Source organism: Haliotis asinina, chromosome 5 (assembly GCF_037392515.1).
Source record: "Haliotis asinina isolate JCU_RB_2024 chromosome 5, JCU_Hal_asi_v2, whole genome shotgun sequence".
Taxonomy (NCBI): Eukaryota; Metazoa; Mollusca; class Gastropoda; order Lepetellida; family Haliotidae; genus Haliotis; species Haliotis asinina.
The window spans coordinates 68,720,188-68,747,073 of record NC_090284.1 but is presented as its reverse complement, the minus strand read 5'-3'; the positions used below and the strand labels follow the sequence as shown (position 1 = coordinate 68,747,073).

The 26,886-nt window shown below is 39.7% G+C and overlaps 1 protein-coding gene across 1 annotated transcript in view; it reads right to left on the bottom strand.

Annotated features, from left to right (window-relative positions):
- The window catches only part of LOC137285132 (calmodulin-like), a 39,505-nt gene extending 23,080 nt beyond the window's left edge, over positions 1 to 16,425 (bottom strand). The window contains exons 1-2 of the mRNA XM_067817359.1: positions 15,799 to 16,425; positions 4,503 to 4,542 (exon numbers count right to left, since the gene is read on the bottom strand). Of these exons, the coding sequence (XP_067673460.1) occupies positions 4,503 to 4,542; positions 15,799 to 15,801 (43 nt within the window). The 5' untranslated portion in view covers positions 15,802 to 16,425. The remainder of the gene's footprint in view (positions 1 to 4,502; positions 4,543 to 15,798) is intronic.
- Between the last annotated feature and the right edge of the window lie 10,461 nt (positions 16,426 to 26,886).

The following is a 26,886-nucleotide window of genomic DNA, read 5'->3' as shown; positions in this document are numbered from 1 at the left end:
TGCCAGTCACCTTCATTATCAACACTTTCAGTCTCTAACCATATGGTATCCCTATTGGCAATAACGTCAACATCCGGGTGATCGAAGAAGTCAGTGAATCCCTTTATTTGCTATTGGATGAACAGGGCATGTTTACCGTTTCGCGAACACCTCATGCCATCACTGTTTTAGGTTTTGCATTCATATGACTTTCACAGCTTTTTCCCCCTTACACCAAAGACAGTCCGTTTATGAGTATATTCAAGTTATTCGTTTGCACCAACGTTATACACAGTGTATATAGTATAAAGTCTCGTTCAAATGTACTAAGCCTTAATTTCCGATTGTCAGCTTGTTTGCTTGTGTCACATGGTATGACATACATGTTTTCATACCATAGGTTTGTGTGATAAATACTTTCAGTAAATGATAAATTAATGCTCAGGCAAGATGCTCATACCGTCGTCGATACGATGAACGTTACTATGAAACCATGAATGCATGGATAATTATACACGTCGCCTTTTAGATTAGAATACAGAGTCACACATACTGCACTTCACTCTTTGTAATGATGTAAGAAGCACCTATTAATATATCCTAGCTGGTGATTCCTTTATTGCCTAAGTAACATCCTCATCCTGTTCCCAATTTCAAATTAAATAAAATACACCTGGAAAACGACATCTCACTCTCATACTTAAACACAGATCCAGCGCTAACATTGCTCACATCTGCCCAGACCTCCAACACACTAACATTCTGAAACATTCGATGGGAATTTGCATGGTGGCTGCGTTTTTGAAACGTTGTACGCTTGCCAATGAAGTAATGGGCACTTACTCGCATTCACACACAACCGTAGCTGAAAAAAGAATCATATCCAATTCTAGTGTGTGTTCTTCATCGAAAAGTGTCGATGCTTTAAAAAGACGGCCAGACTATCTCAAATCGGCAATAATCTAATGTAGCACTTTTGATTGGCTTCCGCACTCAAAGGCGCAAAAGCAATTATATATCCCCGTACAAAGACATTTGGGACACGGCCCTCATACATCTGCCCTTCTGTTGGACAACCAGCATCAGAATCGATTAGGATTTAACAGACTGACTGGAGCCATTTCGATACATCTCTCACTATTCCTTTATCATATTAGGATCTGCAGGTTTTAGGAGACGAAGGTCATCTAAGTTACATCATACTTCGAAATCATGTACCAGCACCAAACATAATCTAGGGCGTATTCACGTTCAGAAACAACTATTGGCACTAGTACTCAGCATAAGAGGCTTAATTCTATTTAGCAAAATCAGACAATATTATATCTTCGGCATGTTTCATGAAGAGTAGGAAAGAGGTTTAATCCGCTTAGATAACTAGACTTGGTTGGACCTACAAAAATATAGTTTCTGTCATTAAAGAGCACGTTTATACACAGGCATGATAAAATCTCCCGTAGAGGCACTATACCACCATACTCGCGTGTCAGTTGTTGTGTATGTGTAGATGCAATGGAAATTAAACTAATTTTTAGAAAAGAAGCACACAGAAATGTAAGGGTGTATGGATGTTTATGTAAGTTGTGGGATATAAGTGCATTATAACATACGTTCTGTTTCATTCTGTTGTAGTGTCTACTTCGCAATCTTGGATAGAGCTTGGTTTTTTTTGTCACTGAATAAGTGTTAAGTAATGTATGTTAGCAAATATATCTGTCAGTGATGTACAGACAGTGAGGTATTTGTCCTTTGAATGTAGAGCTATGGTAGCAATGCCATTCCTGTATCGTTGTATAACACGTGCCGTGAATCAATTATTTGGTGTTACAGTTTGCAGAAATATAGTCATGGCAACGTATTAATAAAGTGGTAAATGTTACTATCTATTCTAAGACACGAGGCGCTTTGAAAAAACTACCAAGAAATCCGAGTAGGATATCTTAATCGACATGATTCTCGTTTGATGGGTTTGAACATTTTGAACCTGCTGGGTGACATCGTTACTATCATCTCGGCCGTATAGAATTAAGAACAGGATTTGATGTTAACAGCCAATTAAAGGTTGATATAGTGGATGGGTGGTCAGGCACGGTGGCGTGGTTGATGGCATGGCAACGTTGCCCGACAGTCTGGAACAGTCTCGATTAACTGAGTCTGAAGGCATTACATTGCATGCATAAATACATGCTTACATTGAAAGCTTTGTCATTTGGTATCCTTCGTATCTCAGATTACTCGAAGTATTTAAGTACATTAGTGTTGCTTTGAATCAAAGATCTTAGCATTAGCTAGTTAAGGTTTGCGCAAAATTAGGTCTCATCATCTGTGAAGAAATATGAACACGTTTCAACAAGTGAAAAACTTCGATTTTAATTAATTTCTCACACAATCATTTTCTCTGAATTGACACTAGCTTGGACTCCGAATAGAAACCAAATCCCTAAAAACAATAACTGCCAGATCCTTTGTGATCATTAAGGTAGTGGCGAACTGTAATTGGCAATCTGATCCACTGCGACAGCTCCTCATATTACCTGATGTCAGTCTGACCCAGACACTAACCAGTGCGCCTCCTTTTGTAGGTCTGAAGACTGTCTTCATCACTAATATTATCACATAGCATAAACATATAAGCGTGATTTGTAGGAAATGCTATGTATTGTCATACAGGACTCACGACTTTCGGTGTAGGCTAATATTTCCCCGTCATGTTACAATATGAGGAGGGATATCAAATCGATCAGAAAAGTCCGAATATTTCCATAACGGCAGCCTTGTAACATAATCTCATGATATTTGTCCGCCCTCTAATGTTGGACATTAACGGAAACACAGGTCATGTGCTGTCATTGAACAGGAGCTTAGACAGATACTGAATACGATATTCAATTCAAGTGTGATTCCGTTCAGTCCGTATATATATATCTAACACCAATGCCATTTCTTTCGATTTTTCCTCAAACACACTGTATACGTTATCGTTACAAACACCTCACTTTAGTATATAGAGAAATTCCCTATTTTAACATCTTGTAAATGTTAAAGTACCTGAGCAAAAGTGAAACAGGTTTTGAATATACATCCTGTAGATGCACATTGCCTCAACAGAATTAGGTACCAACCGATCGGGTTAAGAAATAAATGTCAAAAACATCAGCACAAATCCCATCTAATTTGTAATAAAGAAAATGCGCCTTCCGGGATAGCTCGTTGTTGCGTTATGACACTCAACGGATTCCGTTTAATAAACAATGGACAAAAATAACGCATGAATACCCGTTGTCTTTAACTTTTTCTATGCATGATTCTTCACCGATAGCCAAATACAGGCGTGGTTCCTTTATAATTTTTAACATAGGGAAGCAAAAGGTGATGGTTTCATTGGCTGATAATCCTTCGATATATGTTGTGTAACAACCATATGAAGAAAATATGTGTATACGTGAAGACGATTAAAGGAGAACGTAAACACGGATATTTGTACATAGCATATGCCTTCAATATGTGATGGAGCAAAATGTTAACATTAAAGTTCAAAGTGATATGGATAGAATAAACCTGAAAGAAGAATTAAAAAACTCAAGACGTTCTCGTTCACTAATTCATCCCTTGCTTTGATTCCGATGCTGTGGTTAAGGTGGAAATGAATGAATTGTGGAGAGTTACAGGCCATTTGGAACACCATTTCAGTTATATCCGACATGTCAGTCACGGTTTAAGTAAACTTTAACGTCGGAAGAAAGCACTTACGCACGCACTCGCATGAATGCACACACACTCACACACACACACACACACACACACACACACACATACATGACTTGTATTGGTTTTATGCAATAAGAACGTTCTGCATAAACCTTAATGGGTGTATTCGAGTAAATACGTGCGATTATGACGGCTTCCCATTTATCATCATTTTGCGGTCGAGTCCTATCTTCGATAACTCGAAGTATTTACGTAGGTTGTTGTAGTGTCAACAGTGTTTGACGGCAGCTAGCTAAAGTCGGCACAAAATTAGATGTCAATTGGACCTGTGTGAAGAAATGTGACCGAGTGATTACCTTGCCTGGCGAGTGACACGAAGATGAGAAACAACAAAGACTCGTGCGTGAGGCACCAGTGTCCCTGCGTAAGCTAATCGAATTAACAGCACGGCTTTGTGCACTGATCAAACACAAAACATCAGCAATTCATTACAGATAAATATATAATACTTCTGCATGTAGCTGACCTGATACATGTTAATTCCACCAGTGGTCATGTAGCTGGAATTTAAAATTAAATAAGAAACTTACAAGAACGACACATTCTATGATCAGATTAGATCGGTAATGTGATATGGCTATGGCATTTACGTCATTGCCAAGGTCCTAAGATCACTGTTTAAAGACGATGCTTGTCGTGAGGACAAATCAGTATCGAGTGAATATGTTCGATATCATCTCAGATTGAAAATGAGGCCAAATATTTTGATGGAATGAATAAAGAACATAAATGTACCTTCAAACTACAACACTTACCAGCTATCTGTTCTTCTGATAATGGTATGGGTTCTGGGTTCTGAAAGAATAGAAGATCAATATTTTCAGGCTATTTCTGGTAACACTGCATTTAAGCGAAAACTGTCGTAAAAGACGGCGTCCTGAAAATTAGACAGCTATTTGTCAAATGATTGCGAAGTTCCCGAGAGCAGGTTCCGAGTATCGATAAACTAATTAATCCCGACAACGACTTTTTCCAGCGTGTGTTCCCATGTGTTAAATGTTACTGCCACGTCGCTTAAGGTGTCCATGTAGTACATGGTGATAAACACGACATAATATGAAGAGGTTTTTCCCCGTTCCCCGAACAGCTCAATGCCAGTTCTTATTTGAGGCCTCAAAGGACATTACCACTGGCACTCCTGTGAACTTGAAGTGTCTTGGCACTTCTTTGGTCGGAGAGTGTTTTCCTTTAAGACAGATATTTTTAGATGACACGAAAAGCACGAAAATCAAAACACTAGAAGGCATTGCATGTGTTATGCTCTGTTTTCGATCTATTTGTATCCCTTTGTGCAAAACCATAGGTTTTCTACCTCACTAATAGTTAGCATATATTAGTATCAAACCGTGCTAGATATCAGGATAAATATGTAATTTTCCATATGATATTACAATCTCTCATTGGATGCGCGTTTAGTTGTGCTTGTGGGAGGTAAAGGTCGGGATATAGTTATAGACACCAGCAGTGACGGGGTTTTATGTACATTACCGTCCCTGCTTTCAGAACAAACGAAACAATGGCATCCGACTCATTGAAGCAACCTCCTGTCACCCCACATCTAATTGGTACGTTTATTCCAACACAACATGTGGTCACACGATTCAATCAGATTCCCGCATCGTTACCATCAAACTAATGTACAACCTGATCTTATTGTTATTGTCTTGTATTACCCGTGACAACACCGAAGACCTCCAGAGACTGACAATGCCTGCCGTTGGGCTAACAGTACAGCGTGTAAATGTGTGCAGTGTCAATAAAACAAGTTGTGCATCAGGAAAGCAACATCAGTTATGAAAGATGGACAGCCTATACTGGAAGAGACAACAAATATGTAAATTGGTATATGCACGTATAAGCATTAACTTGGTTTCCATGCATGTATGGTAATGCATTCATGTACTCATACCAGTGGGGAAAGGTCTGTGTAGCAATGTAAATGTAAGAAGCTATGTGGTGCCATGTTTCAGGTGATCACACTGTCATGATCGTTGATTTCTGTAATGGTGTAAGTGCTGTCTACCTTCTCCAACATTGAGCTACACAGGCGCGCTCTGATATCATGAACTCAGTTTTATGTTCATTGACAAATCCCATCCAAATCCCATCCATATGGAGATACGTACGTACGAAAACATTTAAAGTTAATTCAAACATACCTTTCTTTTTTAAACGTAGGCTATTTATGACTGTTTTATCTAACATTGATGACAGCTGAAGGGATGGTGTAAATCCAGCTTGGGTCCACACAGGAAGCAAATAAATGTCCACATGGCCCGCATGGTGATCTACCTATACTGATCTACAGTCTGTGTTGTATTGTCTTCTATAATTAAAATGTGTTAATTTACATACTAGTTCTGTATTCATAACTGTGATAGTCCGGTTGTTTTTACTGTCCTCCGTTCACGGGCATTTTGTAGTTTACCTACATCTTTTTTAAAACTGTTTATTTAGTCACGATATTTCTGAAATATTGGCCATGTCATTTAAAATCTGAACGGAGTAACTCGCTTGCATACTTGTACTCTGTGGTACTTGAAGATATGTGTTGGTACACGTGTATGATACATTGTGGGTCCACTTGCACGAGGCAGCTTAGCACTAAAACGACCGTAACTAACAGACTTAAACATGGGCTTACGATCATTGCACCACTAAGATCGCTTTGTGCAAATGGACCCAGATCAGATTCGATTCTCTTTCTTAAGTTTTGCCTCGTTTAAATGTATATGTTTTCAAACTCATAGTCTGTTTCCAAATATGTCATCAGGTTTCATTATTTTTCATTTTTCATTATTTTATTATGCCACGTGTGCCCAACACGTGTTCAGTCTGAATAAATCATTACTCACCCCGGGTGTGATAAACATAAGGATCGACCGGAATCAATAAAATATGAATGAACTGGTGCAAATATGTGAACGTCGTTTTGTCAGTGTACTGATGAGCGGCATCGGTCTGTAATTCCTGTTTCTTATGATAATTGTGTGCCAGGGGGGGCTATCGTTATGGCGGGGCATGCCCCGGGTCTATCCTTTTCGATTTTAGGTAGTACATTCAAATAGTCAGATGCACGTCAGATTTCAACTGTTTTCGACTAGAGTCAAGACTGGATATTCTTTGTAAAGACGCATTTATCTAAATGTAAAAGATCTGAACGATCTCTCATATGAAACGCGAAATGTGCGTACAGCGTGGGTGCATGATACAGGCCGAACTCGAGCTGGGTTTATGCTTCCAAAGTGACGTTTAGCATCTTCTCATCATGTTCTTGTTTTATCTCGTTAATGCCAAGCTCCAGGCAGGGTAACATCAAGTAATATCTCACATGCATATTAATGTTTTTGGACGCGGTCAGGAACCACCAGCATTGTGCCTTATTGGCAAAACACTCTCTCCAAGTCAATACATAAGCACTACAAAGGCACAACAGGAAGCATATAGGCGGAAAATGTGATATGAGCACTGCTATCGGTGTACGGTCCTATCCAGAAACAATATATCTGCGAAGGCTATTGACCTTTCAAAAAGCAAACATTCAAGAATGTTTGTCGACGGCATAACGTACAGAACAAAATGTTCCCCCATCACGTCATTGCAGAACGGTATCGTGACAACGATACGCCGAAAGTTATTCCGAACTCTCTACCAATGCAAAAACCATGTTGTGTTAGATCTTCTCCTCTATCCCTAGAGATGTTCCGTCTGATGCTTTTGGAATCTGAACCATTGTAATTCATTATTATGCACAATACACGAAAAACCACTCTACGAGGATGGCAAACAGTCTGTCAAACAAAGCACTGGCCAAAGAAGTGTCGTCGGCTGTACCCACTAATCATATCTTACTTCTCGTATATACGTACTCTTTCTTCAAAAGCTATAACAGGACGTTGCTAGGAGACGCTGGTGCTGAAGTATAACTCACCCTCCAATCAGAAGAATTGAGAGCACTTTGTGTTCCAAATAGCCAGGTTACGAAGGATATGTAGTGTTGAAACAGGAGAACTGCAGTTCTTGATTATCACATATCAAACGAGTACGATACATCCCGAGACCCTCCTAACGTCTGTAGTTCAATGTGGCACCGTGTCTTACTTCGGTGTACGGTAAGTGTCGAACTAAACGTTAACACTTATCATAATGGCAGTCTTGAGATTTCCTAAACGTAGTATAGAGTGGACAAGGAGAGATTCGCTCTCTAAAGTGAGTGAGTGAGTTGATGGGTGGGTGTTGATGTGAGTGGGTGAGTTGGTGGGTGGGGATCTGACTAAATGTGTGAGTGGGTGAGTGAGTTGGTGGGTGGGTGGGAATGTGGGTGAGTGGTTTGGTTGGTGGGGGATTTGAGTGAGTGAGTTTGTGGGTGGGTGAGAATGTGAGTGAGTGAGTTGGTGGGTGGGTGGGGATATGAGTGAGTTGGCGGGTTGATGGGTGGGGATGTGAGTAAATGCGTGAGTGAGTGAGTGAGTGAGTGAGTGAGTGAGCTGGGGGTGGGGGATGTGAGTAAATGCGTGAGTGAGTGAGTGAGTGAGCTGGGGGTGGGGGATGTGAGTGAGTGAGTTGGTGGGTGGGTGGGGATATGAGTGAGTTGGCGGGTTGATGGGTGGGGATGTGAGTAAATGCGTGAGTGAGTGAGTGAGTGAGTGAGTGAGTGAGCTGGGGGTGGGGGATGTGAGTAAATGCGTGAGTGAGTGAGTGAGTGAGCTGGGGGTGGGGGATGTGAGTGAGTGAGTTGGTGGGTGGGTGGGGATATGAGTGAGTTGGCGGGTTGATGGGTGGGGATGTGAGTAAATGCGTGAGTGAGTGAGTGAGTGAGTGAGTGAGTGAGCTGGGGGTGGGGGATGTGAGTAAATGCGTGAGTGAGTGAGTGAGTGAGTGAGCTGGGGGTGGGGGATGTGAGTAAATGCGTGAGTGAGTGAGTGAGTGAGTGAGCTGGGGGTGGGGGATGTGAGTGAGTGAGTTTGTGGGTGGGTGGGGATGTGAGTAAATGGGTACTGATACATGGGTAGTTCCTCACATAACATGCTGATTGTATATTTGGCATTATTTGGTGCAACTATGTGCAACCATGGAGGACAGACATTTTATGCAAGTTGGCTCCTTGTACGTGTACATGTTTGTAAATACAGATCCACTTCCATAATAATACACATTCATGTAGGTGTATTCAACTACCTATACATTATTTACCGGCGCAGTATGTATTCATGTGTGCATTCACACCCCTCGAGAACATGCATTCACATACACGAACAACATCAAATAGTTTGCACTCGTTATCAATTTACGTTGGACTTGGTACCTTCTAATGTAAAAATTCAAACAAGCGTTCCTTACGATGAGTTATATTTCTGTATTGATAAAGTTTAATGTTATGTTTTTCATTGTTTTGTACGAGTGGGTGCTCAGGTGATTCGTAATCGAATAGTAATCATATTTTAACGTTCAACGGTTTTCTGGAGACGTGAAATGAGGTTAGTTATATTATTTTCTCAATTATATTCATTTATTTCACTAATAAGGCCTCAGGCCCACATACATATTACAAATATTTACAATCGGTGCTGCATTTCATACATTTTAAAGATATGACGATCGTAGTGGTTTTTTAACAGTGAGATATCAGAGGCCTGTACCATTCTTACAAGAGTGGTTAATAGTACGCACGTGTAAGCAAGGAAAATATTTAAGACGTATATCATGATCGACAGGACAAACAAAAATAAAATGAATTTCATTTTCAATAGCATTTAAACTACATAGTGGGATAAAAAGGAATATTTCTGGCCATACCCTGCCTTCTACCTGTATTTTGCATAATATCGAGTTTTCCAGTTCTAAACAAGGTAAGCATGCGTGCGTATTCTTTACGTAAACTGCTTAGATATAGCTCAGGAAAGAGTGACACTTTGAACTCTGCATAAAAATTTAGTTTGGAACAGTTTGACACCTCAGAATACCATGTTTGTGTATAACAATCTTTAACCCTACGCGTAAATTCAAACACAAAGCAATCCACATCACCAAGACCTTGGCATTGCTACACCTAGAGATAGAGAATACAATAAATATGAGTAGCCCAACATTCTCTACTAGCTGCATCTAAACCTACTAACATCTTGTAACACTGTTTCGGGTACCTGTTTTGAGACATGTTTAGAAGTCTGAGCCAGTATCTTATACATCTGTCATATGTATCTACATAAATAACATAACGGCCACATTCGCCCACTACAGCAACATTGGTAGATTTGGAGCCAACGCCCAAACAAATTTACAAAATTTAGCTTGAAAGCGTTCAAGAAACAACCACTGGTGGACACCCCAGATCTCTGAACCATACAGAATTATTGGTTTGATTTGCAAATCAAACATTTTAAACAAAACCTTTGGAGAAATGTTACGAAGTTTATAACTTACTTGGCGAATGGAAACGACAGCTTTGGCAGCTTTCTGGACTAATGTTTGTACAGCTTTGGACCAACACTTCAAAAAATGATACCAAGATAACAATAGTTTGTTCATATTTTGATAGGAACATGGCCCAGTTTCCATTTTTCATATTTCCTTAATGTACCGCCGTTTCGAAAAAACAGTATTTCAATCTTATCTAAATTCACTCTTAAGCCCCATTTGTTACAAAACGTATGCAAAACGTCTATTTTCTTTTGTAACTCGAGAACAGAATACACAAGTCATCAGCGTAGAGAAGCATGAAGAACATGCATACATCTTCACGAACAAAGATCCCCTTACCACCGAAGTGCTGTATATCATTTTCCAGCTGGTTTATGAAAAATGAAAATAAGACAGGACTTAAAATGCATCCCTGTCGAACACCACTGAAACAATTGAAATAATCCGTGATATTGCTCCTGGATATTTTACAGAGGCAAAAGTTTTTGAATACATATCCTTAATGATGGTAAAAATTTTACCATGAATATCACGTGAATACTCTGTTGACAGAATCAAACGCCTTTTGAAAATCGACAAATAGACAATAAAACCTTCCTTTTGATTTAGATAAGTACTTCTGTACTAAAGACTGGAGAATAAACATGTTATCAACCGTGGAATATCCCTTCCGTAAGCCAGCTTGACACTCTGGGTATTTATCATACAATTCTTCAAAGGCTTTAATCAGAATTTGTGTAAAAACTTTGCCACAAATGTCCATAAGTGAAATACCTCGATAGTTGTTAACATTATGAACGCTTCCTTTCTTGTGGAGTGGAAAGATAATATTTCTGGACCACTGATCTGGAAAGTTACCACTTCTAAATATGTTATTGAAAACAGTAGGGAAATAAGGAAGTAAGACATTTTACCACACTTTAACATTTCGGGCACGATACCATCTGGACCAGCTGCTTTGCCACGTTTGAAGGAATCGATTGCAGTTAAGACCTCATCTGCGGTAAAATCACTGTTCAACAAACTGTTGATATCAACATAATTACACACATTACAATTCACAGTTTCATGTTCTGTGACGACACAGCTACAAAATGCAATAAAGTCCTCATCTATTACATTTTCGGTAATATTCATCACAAACTTAAAATATTCAATCCATTATGCAACACTAATAGCTGAAAATGTTACTGGCGGCTTTCTGATATGAGATTGCACTTCTGCCCAGAAAGCTTTTGCATTTCTTTTATCATTACACGAATCTAAAATTTTAACTACTGTCGTTTCTTGAAATGCTTCCCGTTTGCGGCGACATAACTCCCTAAACCTGTTACGAGCCTTGTGAAAACTTGTTAAACTGGCAAAATCACCATTAATTCTAAAACTATCCAACAATACTTTCTGCGCTTTAAACGGTCACAATCCTCATCAAACCATGGTGAAAAAACTCAGTTCTTTGAAATACTACTACAGCGTGAGACAGTGCGAGACAGCGTGAGCTCAAAACTCACAGACTGAAAAACACAAAAATGTTATTTCTAATTATTGTATACACTTGACAAAACAGATTGTTCGACTGGAATGCACGTTAACGAATGTTCTCCATTTCGAGAAACGTGAACAGAAGACTCGAACAATGCAATAGCAGGGACAGACAGTCACCAACAGTCTAAAGCAACCAATGTATCTACTTCAGCATCTGTGCTACACATCTATATAATTACATCTGAATGGTTGGCCGGTAGATCGATGATGACTTACACTTCATCCCCAGAGGCTCATTGATAATTTCGGAAGTCCCAATGATGGCGTCATTTGCCATTTTGACATCGAGACGATGCTCTGTCTCTGATCTTTTCATTAATTCAAATATTTTTTACCTGATGTAGATATAACTACTTATTCCTTGTAACCAAACTAAAACCTTTTTTCTGTAGAAGTACATGAGAATGCTCACACGCATGTAAATATATATTTTGTCACCGATACAGTTAACTGTACGTAGTATCCGTGGCTGCCCTTGTAGACATGAAAGTACATGTTGCCTCGGGGTAAAAAGGGGAATATAACAATATGACTTACAAAATCCGCGAGGTTCAGCTGAAGTAAAATGGTGCTTCTATTCAGTTGCGGAATTATGCTACATAGAGAGACTGGGCACTACAAACATATATGTTACATTTTATAATCATGTATATTATTACAACATAGAACATTTAATCGAACATGAACCATGTCTGGAGCTACCCTAATCATTCTAGACTTGGGTTCGGATGATTTATTAATACAGCGAATGTTCTCCATAACGGACTGATCGGAACTGAAGCTCACCTTTCCATTAACACCACTAATTTTACATCAATATAGCAGTTTCTACCCTCATTAATACACTCGTTCTTTTCAACAGACAAACTGGGGGTGGTTCAGTGTGCGCGTTTTGTAAGCATTCAGCCTATTCAGGTGAGTGTGGTTGTTTAGAACCTTGACATCAATGCAAACATTACGCGTGATATGTACTCTCATTAATATAGTGCTGTATATTTATCTGAACACATTCCACTCACGCTATGGTCAAATTTACGACACACATTTGAAATATGAAACAAAGGCAATAATTATTTAGCAATGGTCTGAATAAACGATGATTTTTTTCCTCAGTAACCTGTCAAGTTGGGGCACCGTTTTGTTCATACAGGTTGATCTACGACAGCGGCTAAATGTGGATAGCGGAGTCTCATTCCTGACACCCTAGTCAGATAAAGCCATGATGATTGGGAAAATATTGCTTACTCTCGTGGTGAAAATGCCCACTTGTATAACACAATTCTTACTGATGCTTAATGTCTATATCACATTTCTTAATCATTTGTAGAAGATCACACGCTCTTGGATCAACTCTTGCAGTTATTTCAACATCTGTCATCATCTTATGTAATTATGCTTTAAATGGCATTTTCGTCATTCATTTCAATGAGTTTGAAAAACATTTCAACCTGGAGAAAGGTATCATGTTTTTCAGTTGAATAGTTAATACTATGTACATATAATTCATCAGGTCAACGTTCTACGTGCCAATTAATGAGATATCCTTTGCGGCGAAAAAGATAAGGAAGCTGGCATGTATTTCACCACATACTATCAAACTATGGATCGGGTCAGTTTCGTGAGGCACTAGTTAACTTATGTATTTTCAGGGTAACGACCTTGTCTAAGCACGTGTTGGCATGTCACTGTCAGCAGCCATTGCATATCCAGCTGACGATTTACTTGCAACAGTCTGTATACAAGTATCTGAATAGTGGTTTTGTGGACAGTAAGAGACAGTAAGACACATTACCTTATACCTTATAAACCAACACCATATAACTCATTAGCGTGCATTTTACCATGCATCATTTACATTGTTAACATAGTTAACGTTATCTTATCTCCTTCTACCATACACTAGGTCAGCATACGTATTACCTTATAGCCTTATGCCATATACGTACTTAACCTACACTTTACCAGACACCATTTACATTCTTAACATAGTTAACGTTATCTTATCTCCTTCTACCATACACTAGGTCAGCATACGTATTACCTTATAGCCTTATGCCATATACGTACTTAACCTACACTTTACCACATACCATTTACATTCTTAACATAGTTAACGTTATCTTATGTCCTTCTACCATACACTAGGTCAGCATACGTATTACCTTATAGCCTTATGCCATATACGTACTTAACCTACACTTTACCAGACACCATTTACATTCTTAACATAGTTAACGTTATCTTATCTCCTTCTACCATACACTAGGTCAGCATACGTATTACCTTATAGCCTGATGCCATATACGTACTTAACCTACACTTTACCACATACCATTTACATTCTTAACGTAGTTAATGTTACCTTACAAGCTTCTACCATATACTTGGTCGACATACATATCATCTTATAACCTTATACCTAGTTAACGTACATTTTACCATATACCATTTACATTGTTAACGTAGGTATTACCTTATAACCTTCTACCATCTCCCTGGTCAACATACATATTACCTCATAACCCTATAGCTATATCCCTTGTTAACGTGTTTATCACCACATACGCGTACCATAATGCATACGTGTATGGCATAATGTAATATATTGGCTACGTACATAATACTATGCATACACCTTGTTAAAGTACATACAGTACTAGCTTATAACCTTTTTAGCATATACCTTTTTAAAGTACACATTAGCTTATAACCTTCCACTATATAGCTTGTTAACGTACTGAGTCACCTTTTGCCGTTATGCCTTGCAAACGAGTGTATGACCATATAACCTTATACCACGTACCTTTTAATGTACACATTTACCGTGTACCCTATATCTTGTTAACGTACATACTGAGTGCGCAGCTGCTGATGTCGCGGCGACCCCTACTGATATAAACTTCCTATAGTACACATGGGCACCTTCTGGATACCATTCCCTGCTCTGACAAGGAAGGAAACGTCTGATACAGTTGTTGACAATGGCTTTTAATGGACAGTGAAAATCTCGTTTATCCATTCATCTGTATCACTAATTAGACAAGGCGACCTTTTGAGACCCTACTACGCATTTTCACGACGCAGGTTAATAACATCATAGACAGATCAACATTATCTGTGAGTGGTATAACATATTAATGTAATAAAAATGGACATTCTATCTGCAGATGATCAATATCCAAGTTGTTGTGGCTTATGTCCAGCTTGGTGCATCAAAGATGACGCATCACTTCTATATTTTTCCATCCAGACAACACTAATTAATTTGGCTGCTCCCATTGTCATTATTAGTGAGTGAGTGTGCTCAGTTTTGCGCCACCTGTAGCAATATTCCAGCAATATCACGGCGAGGGACACCAGAAATGGGCTTCACACACTGTGCCCATAGAGGGAATCGATCCCCGTCGTCGGTGTGTCGAGCAAACGCCCTAACCACTAAGCTACCCCACCGACCCATCACTATGAAATAATTAGATGTCTAGATATATGGCTGAACATATCAGTGAATTAATAAAAAGAGTAATTAATTCGAAATATCAGTTAAGAATGAATGCTCTATTCTGGTATACAGGACCTCTTCTAATACAAACCTTTACGATACAAATCAAATTTAATGGTCTGTTGATATGCGTTATTCTGCTCTTATACCATGGCGAAAACTTGACAAGCGATGCATTCTAATACGTCCAGACGAAATAGGTGAATATTTACATGTCCGATTAACGTCCTGTCCAGAGTAGTACGGTCTGAGCATCTTGGTGTATGACCTTCTAGTGAGTCGACCCACGATCCAATTTCATGTTGGTAATGAAAGAAGCATGACTGACACTAACTAGGTGTTCAATCGCCTATACAAATATTCCAGTTGCTGCAACTACCATCAGACATAGCACATGGATACATTATACACTGACTGGACAAAAGTTGCACGTTGAATCAATATATTTGAGACTAGATGCGAGAACAAAAATCGATCTCTGAATAGTTTCATTCACTCTGGGTGTCTAATAGAATCCTGGATGCAATCAGTTAACTCAATAATAATTTAGTCATTGCATGGATGAATTATACATTGATTATACTTACCATACTATGCTGTGCTTAGGGCCTTGGCTAATTGCTGTTTCTCTATAGAATCAAACTGTCCAGAAGAGCGTGTCAATTGTGTGCATATATCATCAAACACGAACTGGCGGTACTCACTCCAGGTACTGAAGGGATAATCCGATAATCGTTTCAGCTTGGCTGAATATTTCCACAGAGTTCTTTGTGAATTTGGTAGAACGTGCAATAATTACCACTTGCACAATATCACCACAACATGTTAATTTCACCACCTGTGTAATACGCATCTAATACAAGCCATGGTTAGTTCATGTCACACATGCCGCACAGCAATGAGCATGCACACGTCGACGCCAACATATTCTGCATTATTATCACGAGCAAGTCACGGGTAAACACAGAACTGGGGTCATTGGGATCTCAGGTTACAACTGCAACGGGAAGCTATATTTCCGAGCTCCCGTCTGCCAAGTCGGTGCATACCTTCCATCCGTTGTTCCTGGAAAAGATATCGGCCACTGACATAACTACACGCCACCATCTCACGGCAAGTGTCTGTCGCAGCATTGGTTCCAAGTCACTTGCGGCAGCAATGGAACGCCGGTTTGTTATCTTGCATCCAAACTTCCTAGTTACTCTGTCCCCACTGGCTTGCGCGTTCCTAAGAAGGGCCAGGCTTCCACTATGGCATCATTAAATCCAAAATCAATACTCACGTCGGAGAGATGTAAAAGCATAGCGCCTATTTTCCGCCAGAGCAAATGCTAAAATATGTCCACTGCCGAAAGGTGTACGATACGCCGACTTAACCTTTGGAATTTCTCTTTATCTAAAGAAGCAAATGAGCTTTCATGGACGGAATTTGGTGTTCGGACATTGTAAGGTTTCAGATGCAACGAAACCGATACGGACCAATACTGAGAATAAAGTTTCACTTGATATTTTGTGGTATTCTGGAAGCACACAACAGATGCTACCTTCATGCGGTAAGAGTATATCTAAAGATCGTATTTTTCATGTTTTCATTACTCTGGTACCATTATGCTCTACATGTACGAAGTAATTTGTAAACTACTGGATTGCAGTACAATAGAAACATGTGCCATATCAATAGATTGCCCTTCATTCGGTCTGCCATATAGACCCTGAAACAAATATATCCAAGAAACCCCACGCTATTCTATAAAATCGGGTCTCCTTTTCATTATAAATTATTTTTACAATGAACTTTTGGGCAAATATATATATATATATGTATATATGTATATGTATATATATATGTGTGTGTGTACGTGCGTGCGTGCGTGCGTGTGTGTGTGTATGTGTGTGTGTGTGTTCATTTCAGAGGACATGTTAGCCTAATTGCCCTTTAACACTTCTTTCAAACTGAATGCTTAAACAATATGTCCATTTGCTGTCTAATGAAAAAATATGGGATTTTAAATAGCAGTTATGATATATGTGACCTGAAGCACAGTTTCTATCTATCACAGTGCTGGTATGTCATCAACGTTACAGTTTGTACTTGAAACTAATCAATAATCCACAGCTGTTTCCTCTGATCACATGATAATAAAACTTAATGGAAAATCTTTCAAAAAATGTTCTTGGTGAAAAACAGAGGTTGATGAAGAGGGCGTTTGTAAACAGATATACTTGTTATGAGTCTTTATAACTTTCATTCGTTTCCTTTTGGCATGATAGTACGACATGGTGACGCTGACTGAAAGGGAACAACTTGTTTTGAAGAGATTTCATTACGACAGGTGTACATTTCATTGTATAATGACGAATCGCATAGCAACGACAAACCGCAGACATGGTCTAAAGTTGTATGAGTCATCTATGAAGCTGATATATCTCCAGCTGACGCATTGTGGCAGTCTTGATAATCACTCATGTCATTACCTTCCAAACAATGTTCTTCGTTACATATTTTCTGATGATAAACAACTGCGTTTTGAAATAGTATCTAGCTCTAAAATTTGGCGCCCCCATGATCACACGTGGGATGACAGAGTAGCATTGAGAACAACAATGACGATGTTCGTTGATGAAGTCGGTGCTAATTATTTTCCAGGAAAATCACGTTTGAGGTCCACAGAGGTCAACGATGATGGAGTGCTTGGTGCCATTTGTGTATGAGGCTTCCTGCTGCTGGTGTCAAAGTCCTCAACATCAATAAATAAAGACATTATCATTTCCAAAATTATTTCCATAACGTTTGGCTAGAAGTAGTGATATCACGGTGTCAAATGGGATATAGACGAAAGGTGTGCAATAGGATTAAAGCAACAGTCATGCATTGCAGCAAAGGTAACAACAGACTTGACTACAGATGCATTGTTCTGGTGGAACAAAACACTTATAATGACTTCATCCTTGATATTCTCGCGTGACTGCCTCACCGATTAGAATAATACTGACCAATAATGATCGGACTTTTTAAGAGGTAGTTCACCGATATTTTACCTTTGAAATTTCAGACACCCGAAGCCATCAGATTACCACCCGACAGAACATACTTCAAATTGTGTCCCAAGCGTTTTGTCTTACTCAAGACTCACCCCTTGATACAGACTAACTATAATCCATTGGGTGTGTCTGGAATATTAACTTTTAAAAGTCCAAATCCATGAAACTCCGTCAGCATATTAGGGGTTTTGTCATGCCCAGTGTGTTTTCAAAATATTCACAACATGACAGATGTCTTTTGCATTGTCTATATGACGTGTGGAGAGTCTCTATCATCCCTAATTATGGCACGTATTGTATCATGATGAAATTCCTGATCTTGGGTGTCCGAGGCCGTCTTCACCTCTACGACTGGCCCCCATCAGTAGCACAGAACGGATCATCACCCCGTCCCCTGCAGTTGACACCGTATTGGCAAAGGCGAATGCTGGGGGTTACCCCTTGCATGAGGCGGTGACTTTACGACTGCACGGTACCTGGTGTCCATTTTCGTCAACAAGAACACCTAGTCTCTTTGAAGCTTCTATAAACATGATGACTCTTTGACTATTTGTTTCAAGAACAGCCAGTTACTTCATGCTCATGCTCAAAGTGTTTTGGTCACCCTCAAAATAACTCAGATGATGACAGGTTTGCTTTTGCAAAGAAAGCACAATGGAATGATCCGTGTCTATACGAAGGGCACTTGGTCAATGTGTTGGTATCAAGAACGTGAAAAGGAAAATATCATAGAGAGAATGAATGTTCACAGGATGTAATAAACAAGGCAGAAAAAAGAAGTTGACCATCTTTACAAAATCTATTAGGCTACGATATGTTGCTGTAGGTGTATCTTCTCTCAAGAAAGATAAAATCAGTGTCAAGCAAGAAATCACCTCATTGTAAAGCAACTGAAAGGTTTAACAAGCGTGTTTGCATATAGTTATGTGTTGTGTTTAGTTACGTGTTTCAGCTGTATTTGTCCTCACATCACTTCCATGAACATCTGTGCATGTGTGTTGTGTCCGGCATAATACATGTATTTATTGTTTGTCCACGTATATGTATGTATATGTTTCCTGTTTACAGTTAATATCCACACATGCGTGTCCTGCAATTCACAATTATATTACGATTTACTGCTAAACATGGCAGTACCAAATTATGGGGAACACAGCATTTCAGAATAATATTTCCTTTATCAGTTCATCTCCGAAACACTGTGTGTCTTAAAATAGAGAAAATGATATCCGTATATTTTCCCCCTTGTGTATTAATTCTACGTGCCACTAAGACTGATTTCCTAAATTCTAATATTCTAATAGCAACATAACATATAGCAGCGGTGGTAAGAGCTATGACGTCAGTCATAATATCGTTCATCCAGCGATATTGGGGAAGCCTCCAACACAGACTCAGGATGGGTACCTGTGGTGAAACTAATTATCTTCAAACAACTGCATAGAAATTGTGTTTTACGCTGAATTAATCTGCAGCTGTTCTTCAAGATTCTTCTTCTTTTCTTCTCTAAAAACTTCGATACATCACCGCTTACATTTGATAATACATTCCCAAAAAGTAATTACAGCCAACATACAATGTCATGAATTACTGAATCTTAAATGGAACACTGTTATACATTAAGACAATGTTCAATCATAAAATGTCATGTGATACAACGCTACAATGCACACGTGTGTGTATTGTGGCTGCCATGTTAACAGGTATGTATCAACTTTGGTGCACACGTATATGTGTGGTGTGCTTTATGTGTTAATTTATGTAAATCAGCTTGCCACCAGGGGTTATACAAATGTGTTCAGCCTAAAATACTTGGATAAGCTTGGGTTCAGATCAGTCATGAATTTGGAGCATTGGGGAGCATTACTGAGTTCCATTGGGAAAATCACATCTCATATGTACGTTTTTGAGTGTTGTGTACTTTACGTATACGTGTGTGTACTGTCTGCTATATACATGTGTGTGTACTGTCTGCTATATACACGTGTGTGTGCTGTCTGCTATATACACGTGTATGTACTGTCTGCTATATACACATGTATGTAATGTCTGCTATTTACACGTGTGTCTACTGTCTGCTATATACACGTGTATGTACTGTCTGCTATCTACACGTGTATGTACTGTCTGCTATATACACGTGTATGTACTGTCTGCTATATACACGTGTGTGTACTGTCTGCTATATACACGTGTATGTACTGTCTGCTATATACACGTGTATGTATTGTCTGCTATATACACGTGTGTGTACTGTCTGCTATATACACGTGTATGTACTGTCTGCTATATACACGTGTATGTATTGTCTGCTATTTACACGTGTGTCTACTGTCTGCTATATACACGTGTATGTAATGTCTGCTATATACACGTGTATGTACTGTCTGCTATATACACGTGTATGTACTGTCTGCTATATATATATATATTCTTTATTCCAGCTTATAACAGCTTTACATTATATCGGCATCTGAAATTTTAGTAATTTGTAGATTTAAAAACGGTGATTATAATACTCCTTTTCGAGGACAGTTATTTTTTTAAACTCGAGTAAGCCTTTCATTACCACTTCAGAGAATGTGTGTTCAATGTCCGGATTTGGCACAGGAGAATGGCGGGACAGTAAACAGCATACTAATTCCACATCAGGCTTCTGTTGTAGAGCTGCACTGACCTCCACAGAACACCTGTCCACTATGTTGCACCAGAGGCTGTCTCTCTGTTTTTCTGTTTCATGACACATGCACACAATGTGTACCAGTAAGTCTGTGTGACTGTTCCTGCACAGCCTGCACACACCCTGGAGGTTTCCTGGCCTCCACATGGCGCACATCTGGATCACAAAGACTGCAGCTTCCTTCATACCTGGAACTCGCTTCGCCGTTACCCACGCTTTGTGGGGGGAGATAACTGGATGAGGAGGTGTCTCAGGTCTGGTTTGGTTTCTATTCGTTTTTTCCATGTGTCGAGCTCTCTCCCTTTAATAGCATGTTTTACAATCCTCTTCCAGGTTAGTCTATTAGGGAATGTTCCATGGGTACTGAAGGCGTTAAGGAAACTTGTGAGGTTGTATTTCTCTGCAATCCGTTTGATGTCCGGGACAAAGCCAAGAGGATTTTTTGAATACTTGTACTTAGACAAAACCAGTCTTATTGACAAGATACGCATGGGGAGGAAGTCTGTTTTGCCTTTACACAGGTTTCCAAGGAACAGCAGCTTTCGCTTGTCTATTTCAGACTCCAGTGATGTCCAGCCGAGCAGTGCGTTGCAGATATCTGTTCTCGTAGAACGAGGTAGGCCTTGTGCTATCTTGAGGGCTGCTCTCTGGGACGCGTTCCAGCGCCAACACTTGTGCTTTGCTTAAGTTGTTCCACAGTTCATACCCAAAAAGGGATCTTGGGACACAGATAGATTTAATGATTTTAGAGCTGACAAAAGGATTTAATACTCTGACGTTTAGCCCTGTTTTTATCAGTGACATTGTTGTTGATCTCATCTTCGAGCAGGCATCGATGGTTCTATTCCAGGAGTTGTATTCTGCTGAAAGAGTTATTCCAACGTGTTTTATTTCTCTGGTAATTGGGATTTTTTGACCATATAACTTAATGTCCAGGTTAGAATGGCTGACTGGTCCAAAAGTTAGAACTCTGCTTTTTGATGGAGAAAATGTAAATCGCCACTGTCTACTGTAAGATTCGCACACAGATATCATGTCATGTAGATGGGATTTGATTGGTGATATCAGGGTTACACTGACGTCCATTATGATTGATCCTTTTCCGCTCTTGTGGAGGTTTCTCAGAAGTTCATCTATATACAGTAGATACAATTTGGCAGATAAAACGCTTCCTTGGCGGACTCCTCTATGAAGCTGGAACCAGTCAGATTTCTCGTTGTTTGCTAGGGCACAACTCTTCATGTTCTGGTAGATGTGATCTAGTACTGACCATAAGTGATGAGGTACGTTCATCCGATGGAGCTTCAGCAGGAGACCAGGCTGGTACACAGTGTCAAAAGCCTTAGAACTATCCAGAAAGGCTACATGTACGGAGTCCGAGCGCTCTGAATAGTGGTGTGCAGTTTCCTGTACTACAAACGGTGTGTGAATAGATGACATGCCTTTCTGGAATCCAAACTGTTGGTTGGACGGAAAGCTGTCTGATTCAGTTATTTGGGGAAGTCTTCTAGAGATGACGAGTTCAAAAAGCTTAAGTATCGCTGGTGGCAGAGTGATACCCCTATAAGAGTCTGGGTTCATTCTAGATTTATCTCCTCCTTTGTAAATTGGTACTATTACTCCATTCTTCCAAGCCGTCGGTATATAGCCCGTTTGCAAGATAAGGTTAAAAAGTACCGAGAGACATTTGGATAAGTATTTACCGCCATATTTTAAGTGTTCATAAGTAACTCCATCTTCTCCAGCAGCCTTGTTGTTTTTACGGGATCGGGATAGTTGAGTTATTTCCTCTTGAGTGGTGAGAACAATGTCTGACAGATTCTTTTCTGTCTCTATTTTCTGACGTATAGCTTCGACTTCTTTTACAATGTTTAGCTTGAAGGTTTCACAGAAATGTGGTTCTGACTTGTCCATGAAGACGTTTTTAAGGTGATCTGCAAGGACGTTGCATATCTCTTTTGGATTACGAACATGCTTCTCCTTGGACATTAAACTTTTTATTTGGTGTCTTGTGCTACCTCGCCGCAGCAGGGACCAGAAACGTTTTTGGTCGACATCGCTAAGCTTGTCCAGCTTGCTGTACTCATCAGTCTCAAACTGCAGGACCGCCGTCTTGAGAGCAGTTCTAAAAGCATCCTTGTTCCTCTTATACTGACGAAACACTTCGTGGTGCATTCCCCAAGGACGCCCACTCTTGATCCACGTGTCTCTTGCCCTCATCATAGTGCGATGATGATCTTAACCACGCCTTTCCAATATGGCTTTAAATGTTTTGAGAAGTGGGATTGTGGGGTGAATTCGTCGGACGATCTCTTTAAGCAGCTAACAATTTCAGTGTAGAACATTTCGATGTCTTCTGAGTCGCACTCACTTGAAGGAAGTTGAATCGTCCAGAGTAGATTGGAAACACTGCAGGTGTAGTCAGTCAGTGTGCCATCACGTATTGCCTTGTCCCAGGATGGTCTGGAGAAGCTGTACTCTGGAGGAACATCTCCATTGATGACGTTGGGTACTGAACATATAACTGGGTGGTGGTCTGATATGTTGTATCGGTTGTCGTCCTTTACCTGAATACTCTGGGTAACACTGGCTATGTCTTCTGGGACTAGAATATAGTCTAAAACTGTTCTAGGACCACCTTCATAAGCTTGGAAAGTAGATGTTGGTCCTCTGCAATTGTTCAGCATGTTAACCGGGATTAGTCTGTTCTTCTTAATGAATGCAGTGAGAGCAACTCCTCTACTGTCTCGTGTTCTGCTGTGTCTGGGTCCACAGAGACCTGTGTTGAAATCCCCAAGGAAATAAACTCGTCCTCTGAGTGAGTAGGCATCATATGTATCTTGTAACTGTTGGAGATAATATATGAACACATCAAGTGATCGGTTGGACGGAGGTAAGTAAACACATATGAAGTATGTATAAGTGTTGTCTTGATTGTCGATTTCTATTCCTGATATACGGCCACTTTCACAGTCCAGTTTTAAATCACAGACATACCGCTGTAATGCTGTCCCTCCACTTGCACATGCACTATGTATGTTGTGAGTTGGTTCTGGGGCAGGGCTAGCACTGGCGTGGTAGTTTTCATTCAGGACATCAATAAAAGCCAGGTTATACCCCCTGAGTTGGTGATCTGCTATAGCGCATATGTCTATCCAGTGTTCTTCTAAGCACCTGTTCAGGTATGGTGCACTAGACATGATGCCTCTTGCATTCCAACACATCAGATTTAACATGTTACTTTTGTTCATGAGCAGAGTTTGGTGATGTCTTTCCTCTACTGTGGATCTTCTGCCAGAACTGATCTCTGGACAGCCATGGTTTAACCACGATATGTTCAGGCCAAAAGGAAGCATCTTCAAGTTTTTCTTTGTCCTGCAGAAGTACATTCACTTGGGCTGAAGCGAGGCGTTTGTCTGGCCGATTTAAGAACCTTAAAAACGTAATGTGTACGTTTCTATTTTCCAGTGTGTATGTACTGTCTGCTATATACATGTGTATGTACTGTCTGCTATATACACGTGTATGTACTGTCTGCTATATGAATGTGTATGTACTGTCTGTTATATACACGTGTATGTACTGTCTGCTATATACATGTGTATGTACTGTCTCCTATATACATGTGTATGTACTGTCTGCTATATGCATGCGTATGTACTGCCTGTTATATACACGTGTGTATGTGTTATCTGTTACAAGCACCTGTATTTGTTACTTGTTACAAGCATCTTTATGTTTTCTGCCACATTCATCCTGATGTGTTATCTGTTTCATACACATGTATGATTTGTCTGTTACATTTACATTTGTCCTTTACAAACTCATGCCTATATTTCAAAAGGAGTGCAAACTTACCTCGCCGTTTATGGCATCAATAGGAGCGGGAACATCTAGAGGTTTGATACCGAATATTATTAATATTGGTGGGCTCTTTGGTACCACAAATAGCAGTTACATATGTTGAAACGGGCATACACTAGGAATAATATAAATTTGTAAAACATATGGATACCAGCAGCAGCAATTAAAAGACCTAGTTCTTTACTTTCTGTCTGGGCCGCTCACCCAGCTGCAGTTCATTGTCGGAATGCTCTTGAAATCTGTATAATTGTTTATCAATTTTATTTCTGAGAATATTGCCACAAGCGAATACATGGCGCGATCGGGGCATAAACCGAGTGCAATACCAGTTTATAACAAATGAACTTTGACATTACTATTCATGCATCACCCAGACAGTTAACACGGATTCCGAGATTCGTCTCGACTGCCACCAAGCAAACACTATGAACTCTTCATTCACTCTGTCTTTAAATGTGTAATACTTATAGAACCAATGATGTTCATATATAGGTTGAATCAGAGGGAGGATATCAGGCACGCTTGGTTTCCACCAAACCAGGCCAAAATCCAGTCTGTCTGAAAATCACGAACTCTTGTTACACAATGTGAACATTGTCATCAAAAGTACGTTGTGCTTACCGAATTCTGGAACCTATTAGCATGTTAACGTGTGCGCTTGCCTTGTCATGTGTGTGCATTTGTCAACTTATGTGCAGTATGTTTCCAAGTTTTAATTTAATGACTACTTTATTACTTCAAATGGGGCTAATGCTACCTGCCATAACGATACAGTAACCAGTGTTTAACGTCTGATCACACTGGGCCGAGACCGGAAGGTACGGAGTTTGATCACCTGGCCATGCCTAACCAAGATACTGTTTTCAGCATCTGACTTCAAACTGACTTCCAGGGTATATAACAGGCACTGGTCGACTAGGGCTGTTCTGTCCCTTGGTGAGGTATGCATCCTACAAGGTATCTTAGTAGCCTAGCACTGTGAAAAAATGTGCTAGACCGGTAAAGTGAAACGCGTGCACATGCGCATGCATGCATGCCACTGTATATCGAACACCTCACGCTCACACCATCCAGCATCGTGACCGCATGTGGTCAGGTGATAATGAGCATCACTGCTAGTTTAGTTAACTGCCATAACTGTTAAACAGTTCAGTTATCACCGATCAAAAGAGGTTTTTTCTACATATGCACGCGCTATATTCAGCGTGTAATCACTCAATGCAAGAAATGCAGACATGTAGGTCTGTAAGAAATGTCTTCTCACCTGAAAAATGCGAGGACATAAGATGGTTTTTAATCGTTACGATGCAAGGTAATTAACACTATATATCTAATAACCATGGCGAAACGATATGTTTATTTATTTTTGCATACAAGACAGCGAATCACCTGATTGGTACTTGTCCTGATCTACATATATTCCCTTACGGAGAATAAGTATACTTGATGAAACGAGAGCTGTGTAACACTGTATTCCCCTCTGTTGTCGGCTTTTATCGCCTAATGGAATCATTACGTGTTCCATTATACTGTGGATATAGTGCACAAGACTCTCCTGCAGTATAGCACACAACCCGCTGCCATGGTGATAGCAGCACACCTGACGTTGATAGAGTTAACACGAGTGACGCGACCTGCTGCCTTATATATGTACACGTCAACACACATGATGCGTTTGACAAAAAGCCTAGGTATGGAAGGGAAGTAGTTTTTTTCTGACAAACACGGAGCTTACGTCAAAGGTTAATCAGTGGTGACGTTGTCTTAATCTGTGATCTTGTGGTTTAACTCACAAGTATGTGTATGATAACCTTTTGGAGATAACAATACCATGAACATGTAACGTGTAAATGTGATATGTCGGACAATCATTAATGTTCCAATACATCATGAAAAAGTCAATCATCATAATACTTCTGATGATAATAATAATCATGACTGGCATTATACAAGTTGAGTAGAGTATACAACTTTAGTCTGTATTGGTGGCTTTTCTACATAGACTCTAATGTCGTTGTCAAGCAAGAGGCTCCTTGTTTCAATAACGATGACGTCAGATAGAAATTTGACTCGCTGTTCAGTTTACCAAC